Source organism: Gadus morhua, chromosome 2, assembly GCF_902167405.1.
Source record: "Gadus morhua chromosome 2, gadMor3.0, whole genome shotgun sequence".
In the NCBI taxonomy this organism is placed as follows: Eukaryota; Metazoa; Chordata; class Actinopteri; order Gadiformes; family Gadidae; genus Gadus; species Gadus morhua.
Window position 1 is genome coordinate 3105732 of NC_044049.1, and position 16507 is coordinate 3122238.

The 16507-nt window shown below is 51.1% G+C and overlaps 1 protein-coding gene across 4 annotated transcripts in view; it reads right to left on the reverse strand.

Moving 5' to 3' along the window:
* Positions 1-16507, reverse strand: part of svilc (supervillin c) — a 28121-nt gene that overhangs the window by 2218 nt on the left and 9396 nt on the right. For 2 of the 4 annotated variants that reach the window (XM_030347226.1, XM_030347216.1), the window contains exons 6-30: positions 16022-16167; positions 15189-15435; positions 14340-14944; positions 13948-14071; positions 12912-12965; positions 12569-12631; positions 12046-12114; positions 11517-11718; positions 11233-11310; positions 10614-10827; positions 9884-10062; positions 9187-9300; positions 8682-8818; positions 8009-8156; positions 6591-6736; positions 5803-5978; positions 5254-5401; positions 4592-4877; positions 4041-4180; positions 3153-3255; positions 1541-1748; positions 1125-1225; positions 832-987; positions 455-598; positions 253-359 (exon numbers count right to left, since the gene is read on the reverse strand). In XM_030347226.1, the coding sequence (XP_030203086.1) occupies positions 253-359; positions 455-598; positions 832-987; positions 1125-1225; positions 1541-1748; positions 3153-3255; positions 4041-4180; positions 4592-4877; positions 5254-5401; positions 5803-5978; positions 6591-6736; positions 8009-8156; positions 8682-8818; positions 9187-9300; positions 9884-10062; positions 10614-10827; positions 11233-11310; positions 11517-11718; positions 12046-12114; positions 12569-12631; positions 12912-12965; positions 13948-14071; positions 14340-14944; positions 15189-15435; positions 16022-16167 (4095 nt within the window). The remainder of the gene's footprint in view (positions 1-252; positions 360-454; positions 599-831; positions 988-1124; positions 1226-1540; positions 1749-3152; positions 3256-4040; positions 4181-4591; positions 4878-5253; positions 5402-5802; positions 5979-6590; positions 6737-8008; positions 8157-8681; positions 8819-9186; positions 9301-9883; positions 10063-10613; positions 10828-11232; positions 11311-11516; positions 11719-12045; positions 12115-12568; positions 12632-12911; positions 12966-13947; positions 14072-14339; positions 14945-15188; positions 15436-16021; positions 16168-16507) is intronic. The other 2 variants (XM_030347235.1, XM_030347244.1) reach the window with 2 other exon arrangements.

A 16507-nucleotide genomic window follows, 5' to 3' on the forward strand; every position in this document is an offset into this window, starting at 1 on the left:
GGCCGTGGGGGGTAGCTGTGTACTGGGAGGACTGGGCGTGGGGAGTACCTGTGTGCTGGGAGGACTGGGCGTGGGGGGTAGCTGTGTACTGGGAGGACTGGGCGTGGGGGGTACCTGTGTGCTGGTACTGGGAGGACTGGGCGTGGGGGGTACCTGTGTACTGGGAAGACTGGGCGTGGGGGGTACCTGTGTGCTGGGAGGACTGGGCGTGGGGGGTACCTGTGTACTGGGAGGACTGGGCGGGGGGGCTACCTGTGTGCTGGGCCTCCTCTCCCAGTGGGGGAAGACGTTGGTGAAGGTGAGGGGCTCCGTTCCCTCGGAGATGAGGTAGGCCATGGGGGGGCGCCTGGGGTTCAACTCTGGACAACAACAACAACAACAACAATCAGGATTACAAATCGACCAAAGGCTCCTTCCCACGCCCCGTCACCAGGAGAGGGCCGGTCCGAGTCACCTCTGCAGTACTGCAGCACGGTCTGCATGGCGCAGCGCCGTGCGTTAGCCCCGCGGCTACAGGCCGGGGCGGCGCTCCCAGGGTCCGCCGCGGGGCCACTCTGCCACAGGTACACCTCCAGGCGGTTGTCCAGCAGGAACCAGGCTGGAGGTGGAGAGAGGAGAGGGCGGGGTTAAAGACGGAGCGGGCTGGAGCTGTGACATCCAGGGTGTGTTTGACCGTGTTTAAGAAATATGTTTGGCGGGGATAGTACACGTCAATCAACGTTTGAGTACATAAACATGTCAGAGGCTGCTCTACATCTCACACACACACACACACACACACACACACACACACACACACACACACACAGAGAGAGAGCGAGGGGCCCTTACCCGGCCGCAGGGCAGAAGACAGGCTCTCCTGGACGAACGGCATTGCCATGGTGACCCCCGGCAGGCGGGCGGGGCTCTGAAGCTCCTCCCCCTGGAAGGCGCCGTCGTGGACGCTCAGGTGGAAGAGCCGCGGCGTGAAGTTGTACTTCCCAGGGTCTGGAATAACCCCCACGGTCAGTCGGAGGTGTGTGTAGGTATTGGTGTTTGTGTAGGTGTGTGTGTATGTGGAAATTTAGGTAACTTTAAATCCCTGATATGTGTCACAGAGGCTGTGTGTGTTATTTTGTGTGTACCTTGTAGCATGCAGTCGTAGGCCTTCCGGTCTTGCCCTCCGAGGGCCGTCCAGAACTCAGCAGGTTCTGATCCCTCCTCTACCACAAGGACCTTTAGGCTGCTGGGGCCACACACACACACACACACACACACACACACACACACACACACACACACACACACACACACACACACACACACACACACACACACACACACACACACACACACACACACTTTCTGTTTAACATTTACTAAATCGTATGTTTGTTTGTTAAAGTTCCTAAAATAACATAAATGGTAACAATCATAACAAAAACAATTGAAGACTGAACAGATGAGGAACTAAACCGGTACCATGGTAACCAAGAATAAACCCCGTCATTACATCACTACAACCCCCTTCACAACAGCCTTAGCAGAATTAAAGACTTACCTTTGATTGAGGCGATCCACAGCTCTCTTGGCCGCTTCGCGGGAGCTGGCGTGCGCTTTACCGCCGTGCCACAGGAACAGCGACCCCTGCTGGCCGTTGAGGAGAACTACAGCGCCTCTTGAGCGGAGCCCTGAGCAGCAGCAGTCCACCTCTAGCAGGGAGGCCTCGTCCGGGCGCTGCCCTCGCACGCAGAACATCCTCCACGCGGCTGGGAACACATCCAGGCAGACGGGGAGGGAGAGGAGGAAGAGAATTCACTAGGTGAAAATTAGACGTTTGGAGGAAAGAGAGAACACACAAGCTACTACGTATTTTTGCTTTAACTTATTTTTTACATATTTATTTATCTCACTTATCTGTATTTACTTTATCTTGTATCGTGGCGGCTATGTGACTGTTTGGGAACCAAGCCTAAAGAAGTTTACCCTTGTGTACTTGTACAATAGGTTGCAATAAAAGTAACTCCACTGATTCTGATTCACACACATTCCCCCGGGCGCCGTTCTTCGAGGCAGCCATCAGACCGGTACCCCCACCGTATCACAGCCTAGCGTTTCCTTGTAGAATAGGATGTTAGCCTTTGCCAGCGTGTGCGGCTATGAGGCCAGTCCAGGACAACCCAGTCATGAGGAGCTATTAAGCGGACATTGGTGATCGGTGTAAGCGTAGTGTAATCTCTGCCATGTGGATTATGGATAACGCAAATGTGATTAATACACTTATTACTCGTCTGACATTTGTTTGGCAGCGGCAGTAAATACAGAATGTTAGCGTGCCAGAGTTACCCAAGAGGCTAATTCAAATCTGAATTCCCTTTGGGCAGACAGCGCTGAACGATAGGGCAGTGGTCCGAGTAGCCCCCCCCACACACACACACACACACACACACACACACACACACACACACACACACACACACACACACACGCTGAGCCCAGAGACGAGCACCGCGTCAGGGGCAGGAGACGGATGGGTCTGGTGCCAGCACCCCCCCCAGGTACAGAGACACTCCGGGAGGGGTACGGCCCGGAGGTTATCAGGGGAGGGCATTCCTGACCCCCCCCCCCCCCCCCCCCCACACCACCCACACCCCCCCCCCCCAGCCATTCCTTCACTGGGATGAGACAGGGCTGGATCCACACAGCCTGCGCGATATAATGAGCTGAATGCTAATTGGTATTATTGCTAATTATTATTACTCATTATTTTTACCCATGTTTTACTAATCCATGCGAATGAGGAATAAGGAAGGATTAATGTACTGTCACGAAACGCCACAAAGCCTATAAATGAAGATTTTATATGCACTAAATAATTAAAAACACAATTAAAAATAAATGCATTAGTGAACGAATTAATGAATTATACCATTGAAACTATTTTGTTATCTTTTAGTATTAATCCTTAGTTTCTGTTGGTCGTCATTCCTGTACACTTAATAAATAACACTAATAAACTAAAATAATAAATACATTAATGAATTTATTAAAATATTGAAACAATTTTGTGCCATTAGGATTGATCCTTATTTCTAGTCGTCACCATTCCTTTACACGACACCTCTGGATGAGCAACATGACATCCCCGCTGGGGGGGGGGGGGGGTGTTGTACCTGGGGGGGGTGGCTGGGGGTCCCGCCTCCCCCTGTGAGTGACCAGACCCCCGCCGAACAGCTGCAGGAAGCAGGGGGGCTCCTGACCCTGGGGCACCACCACCTGCAGGGGCCACACACACACACACACACGTTTACTGAGCGATTTGGTTTCGAAGGAGGAGTTACTTTTCAAGGCAGCAATAAAACGAAAATATGACTGCTTATTTAAGATATTTATTCTTTCTTCCTGACCCCAATGTTGGGAACATACACCCTAACGTGGAGCAGACATCGCACACCAACAGCCCTACGAGAGGAAATACTTTTGACTATAACTCACTAATACAATTTCAACAAATGTCAAATGGAAGAAACATAAAACGTGGCTCCGAAATTGAAAATGGGACATTTTGGCCTCCTGGAATATCATTCTAGCAATTTTATGTGTTAACCAGCCCTCTTCTGTAAGATATGAATGGTAGCAAGGTCTGCATTTCCTTTGAAATATGCCAATAAAACCGTCCATAGAAATAGTAATTGGAAAAAAGCAATTTGCTTACTTGAAGGCCCAATTCGAGACGGTGTTTAAAGTGCAACAGGCCAAGGGAATTACAACAAATACGTTTTTAATGTGAACTTTTATGGGACGCTCCTTTTCATATCCCGCCGAAACAAATAATGCTCTGGCCTGTATTTTTTTCTATCGCCGTCTACATCATTTGCCAAAGATTCACGTAAAATAAATACACAATATTGGCGCATCATGCCTGGATAACAACAGACTTCTTTAAAGCTACATATTAAAATACGTAGTATTAGTTGACTTAACTAAGGGATGTATTGGATATCTTGGCATGCAGTGATCACAGTTGCAGTCATGGGACAAAAAAAATGGCGGTTGTCTACCTGGGAGTCTTCCTCACTCCTCCGCCCAATGGAGAGGAAGGAGGCGGGACTCCGCCCACTGATGGGGGAGTGGCGTCCATGCCACAGGAAGTAGACAGTCTTCTCCTTCCTGTTCGTGTCCTCTGGGCTGCTGCCCTTACCTAAACATGCAGAACACATATTGGTCAATTAGTGAATGGTACTGAGACTGTCTGTGTGTGTGAAGTGTTTGTGAGGAGTGTATCTGAGCAGTGTGTGTGTGAGAGCAGTGTGTCAGTGAAGAGTGAGTGTATCTGAGGGGGGTGTGTGTGTGTGTGTGTGTGTGTGTGTGTGTGTGTGTGTGTGTGTGCGCTGTATGTTTGTGAGCTGTGCGTGTCTGTGAGCAGTGTGTGTGTGTCTCTGAGCAGTGTGTGTGTCTCTGAGCAGTGTGTGTGTGTGTCTCTGTGAGCAGTGTGTGTGTCTCTGAGCAGTGTGTGTGTCTCTGTTAGCAGTGTGTGTGCGTCTCTGTGAGCAGTTTGTGTCATGGCGAGTGCGCCGTGCGCGTGTGTGTGTGCACGTGTGTGTGTCCCTACCTGCGGTGTACGTCCAGCGCACGACGTACGTCTCCCCCTCGTGGAGCTGCCCGTCGCTCTCCACGGGAACCCCGCCGTCGTCCCCCTCCTGGACCAGCCACGTCTCCACGGCAACCGTCTCCAGCTCCGCCTGTCGTCCTCCGTCCAGAGGGACGGCCCCATGGGGCCCGGTCTGGGAGTCCCGGGGGGACCCCTGTCCCATCAGAAGGGCCTTGGCATCGCAGGGGCACAAGGTGTCCTCTGCCGGTGTTGTCGCCGTGGTCGTCGCCGTCAGGCCTGCAGATGACTGATGAGACAGGATGTAGTTCAGTGGGGCGCATCTGAAGACGCCTATGCCGAGTTTCATGAATTTTTTTCTTTTTTGTATTATGTTTATGCAATGCCAGACTCAGTGGCTATCAACAATGGTATGTCTTTTTTTTTTATGTCATGTTTCGACGTTCACCACCATCTTCAGAAATAGCAGACACATTTATTTAATTATTATTATTGTTATTTAATATCTTAATGGTAAATTAACTAATACTTCAAGAGCTAATAAACCAACACTGTGACAGTGAGTTGGTTTTAGAATATGGCTCCACTCTGTCACACTTAAAGCGTCAACAACTGCAGACCATTTCTCAAACCGGACAACACTTTCATCCATGCACTGATCTGACCTGCGCTGGGCCCTCCAGTGGTGGCCTGGGCTCCTCTGGGCAGGCAGCCCCACTGGGCCAGTCCAGGAACTTCTCCCTGAAGAGGGCCGTCTCACGGTGCTGGGAGATTACCCCAAACAGAGCCCAGCTGGGCCGCCCCTCGCCCCGCCTGCATAGAGGAACACGACACGCGCACCCCGATGAGGACAGACACTCGTAACATGTCACTATGGTTCCAATGTGGCGTGTAAAAACGTCTTATAGAGCCGGAGAGCCCACTGATTCAGATGCCATTCGAACACTGTGATTGGGGCCGAGGGTTTTAGGGAAGAAGAGGGATTGTTATCCCCATGGTTACAACCCACCTGATAGCCACCTGCGTTCGCAGCAAAGTGGAACGTTCACAGTGTTTTGGGGCGAACGGGCAAAAACATTGTATTTGACCTCCTTTTTTTCTTCATATTTAAGACTTATTTCAGTATCTGTGATATAATTGCATAGATCACTACGTTGACGATCATATAAGACAATGACCACGTATAGAAGCCACTGGCGCGGGTTCAGACTCACAGCTGGATGCTGGGGCAGCTGTGGGAGGGGTCCAGCGGGTTGACGCTGCAGTTGCTGTAGTCATAGGCTCCGCCCCACACCTGCTCGGCCAGGTGCAGCGCCACCTTCCTGTCGGCGATGGACACGTCCGTCCCGTGCCACAGGTAGACCTCGCTGCCGAAGTCAAACACCAGCGCCTACAGGAGAAAACGGAAGAGGTTACCATTTAATTGAATTGACTTGGAGCTAGTGTGAAACAAAGTTGATAACTTGGACGTATTGAAATCATACTATAGACACATGGATTCAGCAAAGCATATTTAAGCGTCTGCTAAAAGCCCTAAATGAAAATGTGAATTTATAGTTGAAAAATAACAGGGGTAATGTTTTCAGTGCTCCCAAACCTCCCAAACAGTCCACAAACCGTCACATAGCTCATGAGTGAACCCATATTGATCATTAGGTGAGCGATAGCACTGAACACTCTGAATCTTTGTAGTTCTACAGTAGTTCTGTGGGAAGCACTTTCACTTTCTCACGACCAATGTACTTATTGTAAGTCGCTTTGGATAAAAGCGTTGGCTAAGTGCCCTAAATGTAAAATGTCACTGTAAGCACATCGAGTCTGCCTCACGTATGAAAAGTACGACACAAATAAAGTTCCCTCTCCATGCCTACAGTGTCGAATGTGTTGTGTTAATCAACAACCAAAACGTATGTTGTAGAGGGACCCCAGCCCCCCAGGGGCCCCCAGAGAGCAGGGGCCCACAGAGAGCAGAGGGCCCCTGGGGACAGGGGGGCGGTCTGACCTGGGCGGGGCCCAGCAGGGCCACGCTGGGTACGGCGGCCCACGCCTGGTCCTGGGGCACCAGCCTGTTGTCCTGCAGCCCGTAGACGCAGTTGGACTCCACCACGCCCCGCTCATACTGCTCGTCCTCCTCCGGAGGCCCCGCCCCTGAGGGGGAGAGGACCACAATGGTACGACCCGACTTAATGCAATACCCCTGACCACATGGTACCATGGTACGACCCGACACAACAACACCAGCTAATACAACACCCCTGACCACATGGTACCATGGTACGACCCGACACAACAACACCAGCTAAAACAACACCCCTGACCACATGATATGACCCGACATAGTACAACACCCCTCAACATTGTACCATGGTACAACCCGACACAATAACAACACCCCTGGTGACATGGTACCATGGTACGACCCGACACAACAACACCAGCTAATGCAACACCCCTGACCACATGGTACCATGGTACGACCCGACACAACAACACCAGCTAAAACAACACCCCTGATGATATGACCCGACTTAGTACAACACCCCTGGTCACATGGTACGACCCAATACAACACCCCTCAATATTGTACCATGGTACAACCCGACACAACAACACCCCTGGTCACATGGTACCATGGTACGACCCGACACAACAACACCAGCTAATACAACACCCCTGACCACATGATATGACCCGACTTAGTACAACACCCCTGGTCACATGGTACGACCCAATACAACACCCCTCAACATTGTACCATGGTACAACCCGACACAACAACACCCCTGGTCACATGGTACCATGGTACGACCCGACACAACACCAGCTAATACAACACCCCTGACCACATGGTATGACCCGACTTAGTACACCACCCCTGGTCACATGGTACAATGGTACGACCCAACTAAATGCAACACCTCGGACCACATTGTACCATGGTACAACCTGACACAATAACAACACCCCTGATCACATGCCACCATGGTACGACCCAACACATCAACACCAGCTAATGCAATACCCTTGACCACATGATATGACCCAAAACAATAACACAACACCCCTGACCACATGCCACCATGGTACGACCCAATACATCAACACCAGCTAATGCAATACCCTTGACCACATGATATGACCCAAAACAATAACACAACACCCCTGACCACATGGTACCATGGTACAGCCCAACACAGTAACAACACCACTGATCACATGGTACGACCCAACACAACAACCCAACTTAATGCAAGAGAATTAAACTCAACATAAAAACACAACTTAACATAACACGTGGTGGCAGATAGGATCGCAGGGTACCATGGTACAGCCCGACACAATTAAGACAACACATTTCATTTGATACATTTATTCGTCTAAAACCACAAACTACGAGATTGAGGTGGGACTCAGACCCACCTCTGTACTGTCCCCTTCCCCCCAGAAGGCTCCAGAAGTCTGCCGCCAGGCTGCTGTCGGCGTTGACCCCCTCCTCCAGGTGTAGGGACTGGGGGGCCCGGCAGCCCAGGTCCCCGTGGCTCTGGACGTAGGCGGACAGCTCCACAGCCTGGGGACACACAGCAGCAGCACTAGCATTAGCATTAGCATTAGCGTTAGCCCTAGCGCTGCACCAACCCCTTTGTATCACCTTCACTCTTCTGGCATTGGATACATTACAAAATGTTAACTTATTTTAGCAGAGTAAACATTTTAATTACAATGTCCGGTGGCAGAGTCATGTAAAGGGAATTACATCAGTATAGAATATTATTATTAATATACTGGGTCGGCTAAGCTCGGGTAGTTTGATCCCTCGCTCCTCCTAGCTGAGTGTCGAGGTGTCCCCCGTCGGCTTATAAACGCCGACGCAGAACCTTAAAAGGTTCACGCGTGGTCGTTGCGTTGTGGGAACGTGGGCCCATAATCAGGCCTTTACTGGTCTTAACGAGCTTGCTGTCGCCTTGCATGGTTGACTCCGCCGTCGGTGTGTGAATGAGTGCATGAACTGATGAAGGAGTCTGCTGAATGCCCTAAATGTTAATATACTACAGTATATTAAACACCCATCCGTGGGGCTGGTTCTCTGTGATACCTTGGCCTTCTCGGCAGCGTTGGCGAGCGCTCCGCTCCACAGGGTGCAGTTCTCCTTGGTGACCAGCAGGAAGCAGTCTCCGCTGTTCAGGGAGCCGGCAGTGGGCTGCACCAGCCGGGTCTGGACCTGCTTCCTGCCTGTTGACCCACGAGCACGCACGCACGCACGCACGCACGCACACGCACACACACACACACACACACACACACACACACACACACACACACACACACACACACACACACACACACACACACACACACACACACCAATCCATCGTAACCATTCCTCATGGCTTCACTCAAAGTTAATCTACCAATGTTATTAGTTATAATGACTTCATCAGAAGAGCATTTGGTGTGAACACGCATGCCACGAATATAATAAATGGTTATACAGCACTTTTAGCTTTGAAAATCAATGTGCGTCTGTACGTTTATATTCATGTTGTTTTCACAGCATTGCAATACTGTGTATGCATAGAGAAATCCATTTGTTGTCTGACCTTTAATTTGAAGGAGCATGAGGCTCTTGAAGGGCGCGTGGTTGGTGTCGATGACATCATTGGAGGAAACCACCTTCTCTTTGCTGTTCTGGCGCGAGTGGGAGTTGTTAGCCTCTGGAGGGGACACACACACACACACACACACACACACCTTGAGTACTTTCATACCATGTACAAGACGATAGTCTTACAACACAAGCACAACATTTGTAGATTATTTTGAGATAGACATAACCTGGGCAGGAAACCAAGAACTGAAAGGGGCGGGGTTACACCTCGTTTCCAGATATTCTATTGAAGAGAATATCATGAGTGGCAAGAAAGCTTGCCACTCAAGCCTTCAGAAGAGGATTTTAATAGTGGCCAGTCTGAGCAAGGTTGATTTGAAACCTTTAAAGACCCTTTGTCTAAGATCATTGCTGCCTGCCCAGGATGTTTAAGCTTTTCTTCCCTCCAGCCTTCCTTGAAAGGAATACTAGCGCTGGCCGAGGTAGCGTTCCCCGTCGGACAATAACACGCTTCCAGATTCCCGCCCAGAGCAACACGATTGGCTGACGCAAACTACAACACAGATATGAAGCGGAAGAAAGCACCACGCCCCTTGGAGCAGGTCTGCCCCCCGACTTGATCGATTCTGAACCTAGAGTCTGACGTGTGAGCGTGTGCGTAGGGGGGGGACGGAGGGACGGGGACTCACTCTTCTGGGCCGTCGCGGCGGCGCTCTCGTCGGGGGTCCCGTTGGGGTCGCCGTGGTCCCCCATGTGGTCCTGGTTGACGTCGGCCCGGGCGGCCAGCGCCCTCAGGGGGTTCCTGGAGCCCTGGGAGCGCCGTGACGGCCGCACCGCGCGCCGGTGCTCCGTCACCGCCGAGCTGAGGCTGAGACCGCCGCGGAGCACAGGGGGAGGGGTCAGAGGCACACGGTACAGCGCACACGCACGGTTACACACACATTAGAGTCACACGGTACAGCGCACACGCACGGTTACACACACATTTAACAGAGACACAGACAAGGAGACACACACACACAAACACGAAAGGACTGGTATATGCTAGAGACTCACAGACTCCCTCTCACACATATACTTGTGCACAACAAAAATGAATCACAGAACACACACAGACACACACACCCGCACACAGAATAACAAAATGTACACACACACACACGCACACAAACCAGAAGAATACACCAAACACACACACATTAAAAATGACACAAATATTTAATAACACACCCATCTTGCAGACACAATGTATTTTGTGTGTATGGACACAAAACAGTGTGCGAGTGTACAGTATACACACAGACACACACACAAAACAGAACTATTCATAAAACGACCACAAAACAGACCTTCCAATCATTTCTTTCATAAATCTACATCCGTCCCGGGACTACGCGTCCAGCCTCACGCTCCACTCACATGGCCGTGCTGGTCTGGCAGAAGACCCCCAGGTCCGGCTGGGGCTCCGTGGCGGACCCCCCCCCCTCTGGGGGCGCCGGGACGCAGGCGGCGGGCGGGGAGGAGAGGTCGCCGTAGAAACAGCCGTCCGTCTCCCGGGGGGCGGCCGGGGGCAACGCCCCCTCCGCCTCCTCCTGGGGGCCCCCGGTTTGGGAGGGGCCCGGACCCCACAGGTCTGTGAGGGGGAAATGGGGGTGAAAGCTTTGGGGTGACGCTCTGGGTTGGGCTGAACGGATGCCGCTTAAACCAACACTCGATGGGTTATGAATGAATGAACTGAACTCAAGTGAACGCATGCAACGCGTTCACTTGAGTTCAGTTCATTCATTCATAACCCATCGAAAGCCTGGAAGGGTCACATCAGCTCAATTCCATCTGATCCGTTTTTGTTCAGCTTTTAATATCAATAAGTTTGATCAAATAAACAAGAAGACTTTAATTTGATAAATCCTTTGAGGAGTCATGGGGGCTAGAAAAGCTACACACATAATTCTATAATTTTCTTTTACAAAAGGAAAATCTATTTGACAAACTACTACAAACAGAAGGACCATGCAGAGCAGGTTTTCTGAGGACTGACCTTCCGAGGGACAGGTCGTGGCAGACGGCCTCTTGCTCTCTAAGGCGTCGTGTTTGTCTGGTTCCGGAGAGCCGAGACCTGGAAGGACGACACAACAGAAATCAAACAACAGACTATATAGTACGACTACACAGACGGTTTTATTATGAAACACACAAAAAATAATAAAAATATTCAAAATTCAATAAAAATATTCAAAAAGAGAAAGCGGAAGAGCAAGAGACAGACTGAGAGAGAGACAGAGAGAGAGACGGGTCAAGCAGGAGAGACAGACCGCGGCTCACCTCTCTGGGCCATGCGTGCGGCCGCAGCCATCGGAGTCCAGGCTACGCTCTCCCCGGCGCTCGCTGGCTCTTCTGTGTCCGGACGGGCGGACGCACTCTGCTGCTCCTCCTCCTCCACCACCACCCCTTTCGCCACCACCTCCTCCACCACCTCCTCCTCTCTCTGAGGGGGGGGCTCGCCCTCCAGGGTTTTACCCTGCGCCTGAACACAGAGCGACACCGGGCTGGGGTCAGGGAGGGCTAACACGGGACGTTTTTACAACGACCAGTAGGCGGACAGACAGACGTTATGAAAAGAAACATTTAGGAATGAGATTAAATCAAACCATGTCAGGATGAAACAAACTGATACATACAAACAACGTTTTAAAGTTATTATTTTTATTTTAAATAAAAGTTTTTGGGGTGGTTTGGTTGTTGTGTTTGTGTGTTTGTGTGTTTGCGTTGCTTATTGATGCATAACAGAATTTTCCCCATTTCCAATTTAAGACAAATAAGGGTAAACCAGCAAACATCCATTTCGCATCACCTTCTTCCTCCACTGGGGCTGGACCCGGGCAGGCGAGGTCACTTCCTGTGCCTCGAAGGAACGGTTAGACTGAGGAGAGAGGAGAGGGCAGGCTGCGGTTAAACCGGGACTAACAGACCGACGGCGAGTCCATGACATGCTAGTCAGTTCATATGGTGGGTGCTAGAGGGCGCCAGAGAGACAGGAATATAGAGGACGAAAGATGACTTTCATTCAAACAACATTTTAGTAAGAACACATTAGTAGTCATACTAGCCGTGAATTAACTGAACATTCTTTTTCAGCAAATACTTCACAAGAATATTTTTTTTCCCATAAATAAAAAGGAATTTCACACAAAATCAGTCAGAAATTAAAACAGGCAAAAATGAAGTCAACATTTCATTATTTGACGTTAAATTCCACTTGACTTCCGACGTAAAAACATGTCACTCACTGCATTCTCACACAATGCACAGCGGGAGCCATGTATGATTGGTCATGCAGACTTTAAACCGTTTCGCAGCAACCCTGAGGACTTTACCTGGTTGAAACACATGACATACTGAGGTGGTCTGCTAGAATACACAGAGGCAAAGACTGGGTCCTGGGTGTGAGACCATTCAACAGAATGGAGAGAGAAAGAGAAAAAGTGAGAGAGAAAGAGAGAGCAAAAGAGACAGGGAGAGCGAGAGGGAGAGCGAGAAACAGAAAGAGAGAGCGCAACATAAGGACAGACAGATAGACAGACAGACAACAGAGCGAGAAAGACAGAGAGAAACACACAGAAAGTTCCTGAAACATTTACCAGTGTCAAAGCGTTAACATATTCACGCACATCTCTGCTTTCGTCTGCTATTCGAGCGTTGTGGTGCAGAATGTCTTACCCAGCAGAGATGGTCCACTGTGTCTTGGTGAAGGGTGCAGTTGTCATTCTCATCCTGCAGGGGGCAGTAGAGCAAAGAAGAATGAGGCGCGGGCACTTTTAATATAGAAATACACAAGTGAAGCAATGTGGTATTGCATGTCTGTGCATTAAACTGGTATTCACACCATTGCACGCACACACACACACACACACACACACACACACACACACACACACACACACACACACACACACACACACACACACACACACACACACACACACACACACACACACACACACACACACACACACACACACAGCTGTATATACAGTCAACATGTAACAGCGGGGACAAATAAAACACATGACATCGGACTATAACCTCGTTAATGGACGGGCGGACATGGCTCCGTATTATTCCAAGACCGCAGGGGGGGGAATCCCAAGAGGACCGTAACACGAGTCTTATGAGCCCTGATTGGTTGCTAGGAGATGAGATATCTAGTGTCGTTGAAGGAAAAGTCGACTCTCCTCAAACTCGGCCACTCTGTTAGGTCTACAGGAGCGAGGGTGGCTGAGATAGCCCGCCCTAATCCACGAACAAGGTCTCAAACTGTGGCCTGAACCAGGCTCACATGGTGCGAGATCTAACCCCTACTCTCCTAAAGCTGCTAATTCACTGTATTGCTGATGAACAAGTGGACTTGGACAGGCTCTGAGGTGGTGGGCTCAGATCTAGTTCCCCTTTCACTACAACGGCCGAGGGATTACAGAAGTGTTGTGGGGGTCAAGGGGGCGTGACCTTTTGCTAAGGAAACGTTAGGTTAAGTCTGTCTACAGATCCGGGACCGAAGCTCCTTGGTACCTAGAGGGAGGATGGGAGTTTGATCTGGATCAGTCTCGCTGAGATCCCAGTGGCAGGAGCCACATTTAAAGTAGAATGTATTATTCTTTTTTTTATCATTCTGTTTTACTGAGCCACCAACATCATCATCGATATCAACGCTGATGAAGACGTTGAGTACGGGTTTCTCCACAGGAGGCGGTCCCACCTTGGTGTCGGCGGGGGACTCCGTCTGCTGCGTCAGGGTGCCGCCCTCAGCCAGGGTGACCCGGACACGACCGCCGGGTGGGTGTGGCCTCTCGTTACGCAGTCGCTCTTCCTCAGCCCCCTCCCTGCAAAGAGGAGACAGGCGAAGACGAGGATAATGATGAGTATGATGATGATGATGATGATGATGATGATGGCCAAATAAGTCCTTTCAAAAAAAGGGGGAGGGGTAAGGGGAAGGGGTTAATGGTAGAAATGGGATGGGATTGGATTGGGCCTTCAGGATTCCAAAGCTTTATTCGTCATGCACATAGACAGTGACAGTTTGAGATATCGCGTCGAGGACAGACGAGACTTCTTAATCAGGTGTGACATCAGGTGTGAAGCGTCTACCTGGGTCCCCCAGCGGCGCTGGGTCTGGAGGAGAGACAGGCGGGGCCAGCCTCGTCCTGCTGGCTCTTCTCCTCCTGGGGGAGGCCTCGGGGGTCCGTGGGGGGTTTCTCAGACGGCCCGGCGCCGACCTGCGTGTCAGCGGCGGGAGCCCTCTGGCGCCAGGGTGCGGCCGAGCCTCGGTTCCTCTGCCTCCTCGGAGGGAGCACCGGCACCGGTGCTGCCTGCCTCTCCACCTCCACCACCTCCACCTTCTTCTTCTCCTCCTCCACCTGCCGGCCTTCACCGGGGTCCTCCACGCCACCGCCACCGCCGTTCTGCCCCGGCCCCCCCGCCACCGCCATGCCCGGTCTCCACGCCGCGCCCGCGGCCGAGCGGCTCTTCTTCAGGATGCCCCTGATGGCGGGCTCCGACTCGGAGCGGGACAGGCCGGTGCGGGCCGGCGGGAGGGGGCCGGCGGCGCCGGGCTCCGGGGGGCTGGCGGGCCGCACGTCGGGAGTGGAGAGGCGCAGCTCGCTGGGCTTGAGGTTGACGGACAGGGCCTGCTGTCGGTCCGAGAGGTGGGGCGCCAGGCAGAACGCCGGGAGCTGCACCGGGCCCTTCTGGAGCTGAACACAGAGCACCAAGATAGGCGGATCGAAAGCTTTATTAACTTTGTCACGTCCAAAGACAGTAAAATGCTTGTGTGACAATGTAAAGTTAAAGCTTACCAGTATAGAATAAAGGATATAATTTATTTTTAGGTCTTTAAAATATAAGACTACTATGTCTTCTTAATTGACATTGTAAACAGGGCACACTTGTCCACGAGAATGCCCTTCTTAAATGGGATTTTGTTGAATAATTACCCACCATGCTGACCTCCTCCACAGTGATGGGCTGCGTGCGATAACGGGCCCCCTTCTGCCTCCTCCTCTCTGGGGGGGCCCCCAGTGGGGGCCGGGGCCCCTGGCTGCTGCTGCTGCTGCTGCTCATGCCGGGCAGGGAGAGGTTGTTGAAGAGGGCCAGCTTCTGGCTCACACTGAGCCGGCAGCTCTCGTCGGCCTCCTCCTCAGGTTCTGAGGCCTGCAGGTCTGGGGCCGGAGGGGCAGGTTGTGATCTGTGGTGTGGGAGTGGGTGGGGGGGAGGGTTAGGGTGGTTAGGGTGGGATGTAGCGAGGGAGCAGCGTCGGCCATCTTGCTTCAAGGCATCAGCCATCTCGGATCAAGGAACGCCCCAGCCTAGCTGGGACGTTCCTTGATCCAAGATGGCTGATACCGACGTGTCTCCTCCCTGTGGCTTTGGGTAGTAACGTCTTCTACTAGTGATACTTAAACCTGTACTATATCACCCTTCACTGTAGCGATATAGTCCATTAATTAAGAGCTAGAGAGTTTCTCAAGAATAAATCGCACCCATCCTCAAGTCAATCCATCCACGGAATTATTTTCCGTAGATTATTTGATCATGTTACATTTCCCACCACCATTTGAAAATCTCAGACCGGAGTAACTGTCGTCTGAAAATGATGGAGCTCTAAGCATAGTTACAAGTCTTACCACTAGGGTATGCTCATGGGAAACCTATATAGTGCAGCTTTAATAGGACTGGTATAAGAACAACTACCTAAAATACGTTCTAACTATACCCCAGAATAACCTCCTCTATCTTCACTGCCATCATCATCCACCATCATCATCACACACCTGATGGCCACCATCTCCTCGCAGGTGATCGGCTGGGTGAGGGAGCGGTTCTCGTTGCCATGGCGAGCCCTGCGCTCCAGACAGAGGCTCCCGGAGCGCGGCTTCAGGAAGGCCGAGGACTCGGGGGCGGCCGTCTTCTCCAGCTCCTACGGAGACAGGGTGCTGTCAGGTCACGGTGGATTCATAGACGAGTACCGCGGTCACGGGTCTAAAAGGATGCCGTGGCCACATCCTGGCGTGATAGGATTCACATCCAACACAGAAATCACATGTGTTGACATGTGATGCATTTTCAGTATTTAGGTCCTTACTTAGGCTGTTCAATACCTGATCAATAAAGGATTATTTTATTTTATCTGATCATTTTTTAAACAAATTTTTGTCCTAGCAGCCATTACACCCAGGCTTTGTCTTGGGCAAGATCCGAAACAATTTGGCAACTTAGGACTGTGATGAGTGTATGAAACAAATAAAAATATGAAGATA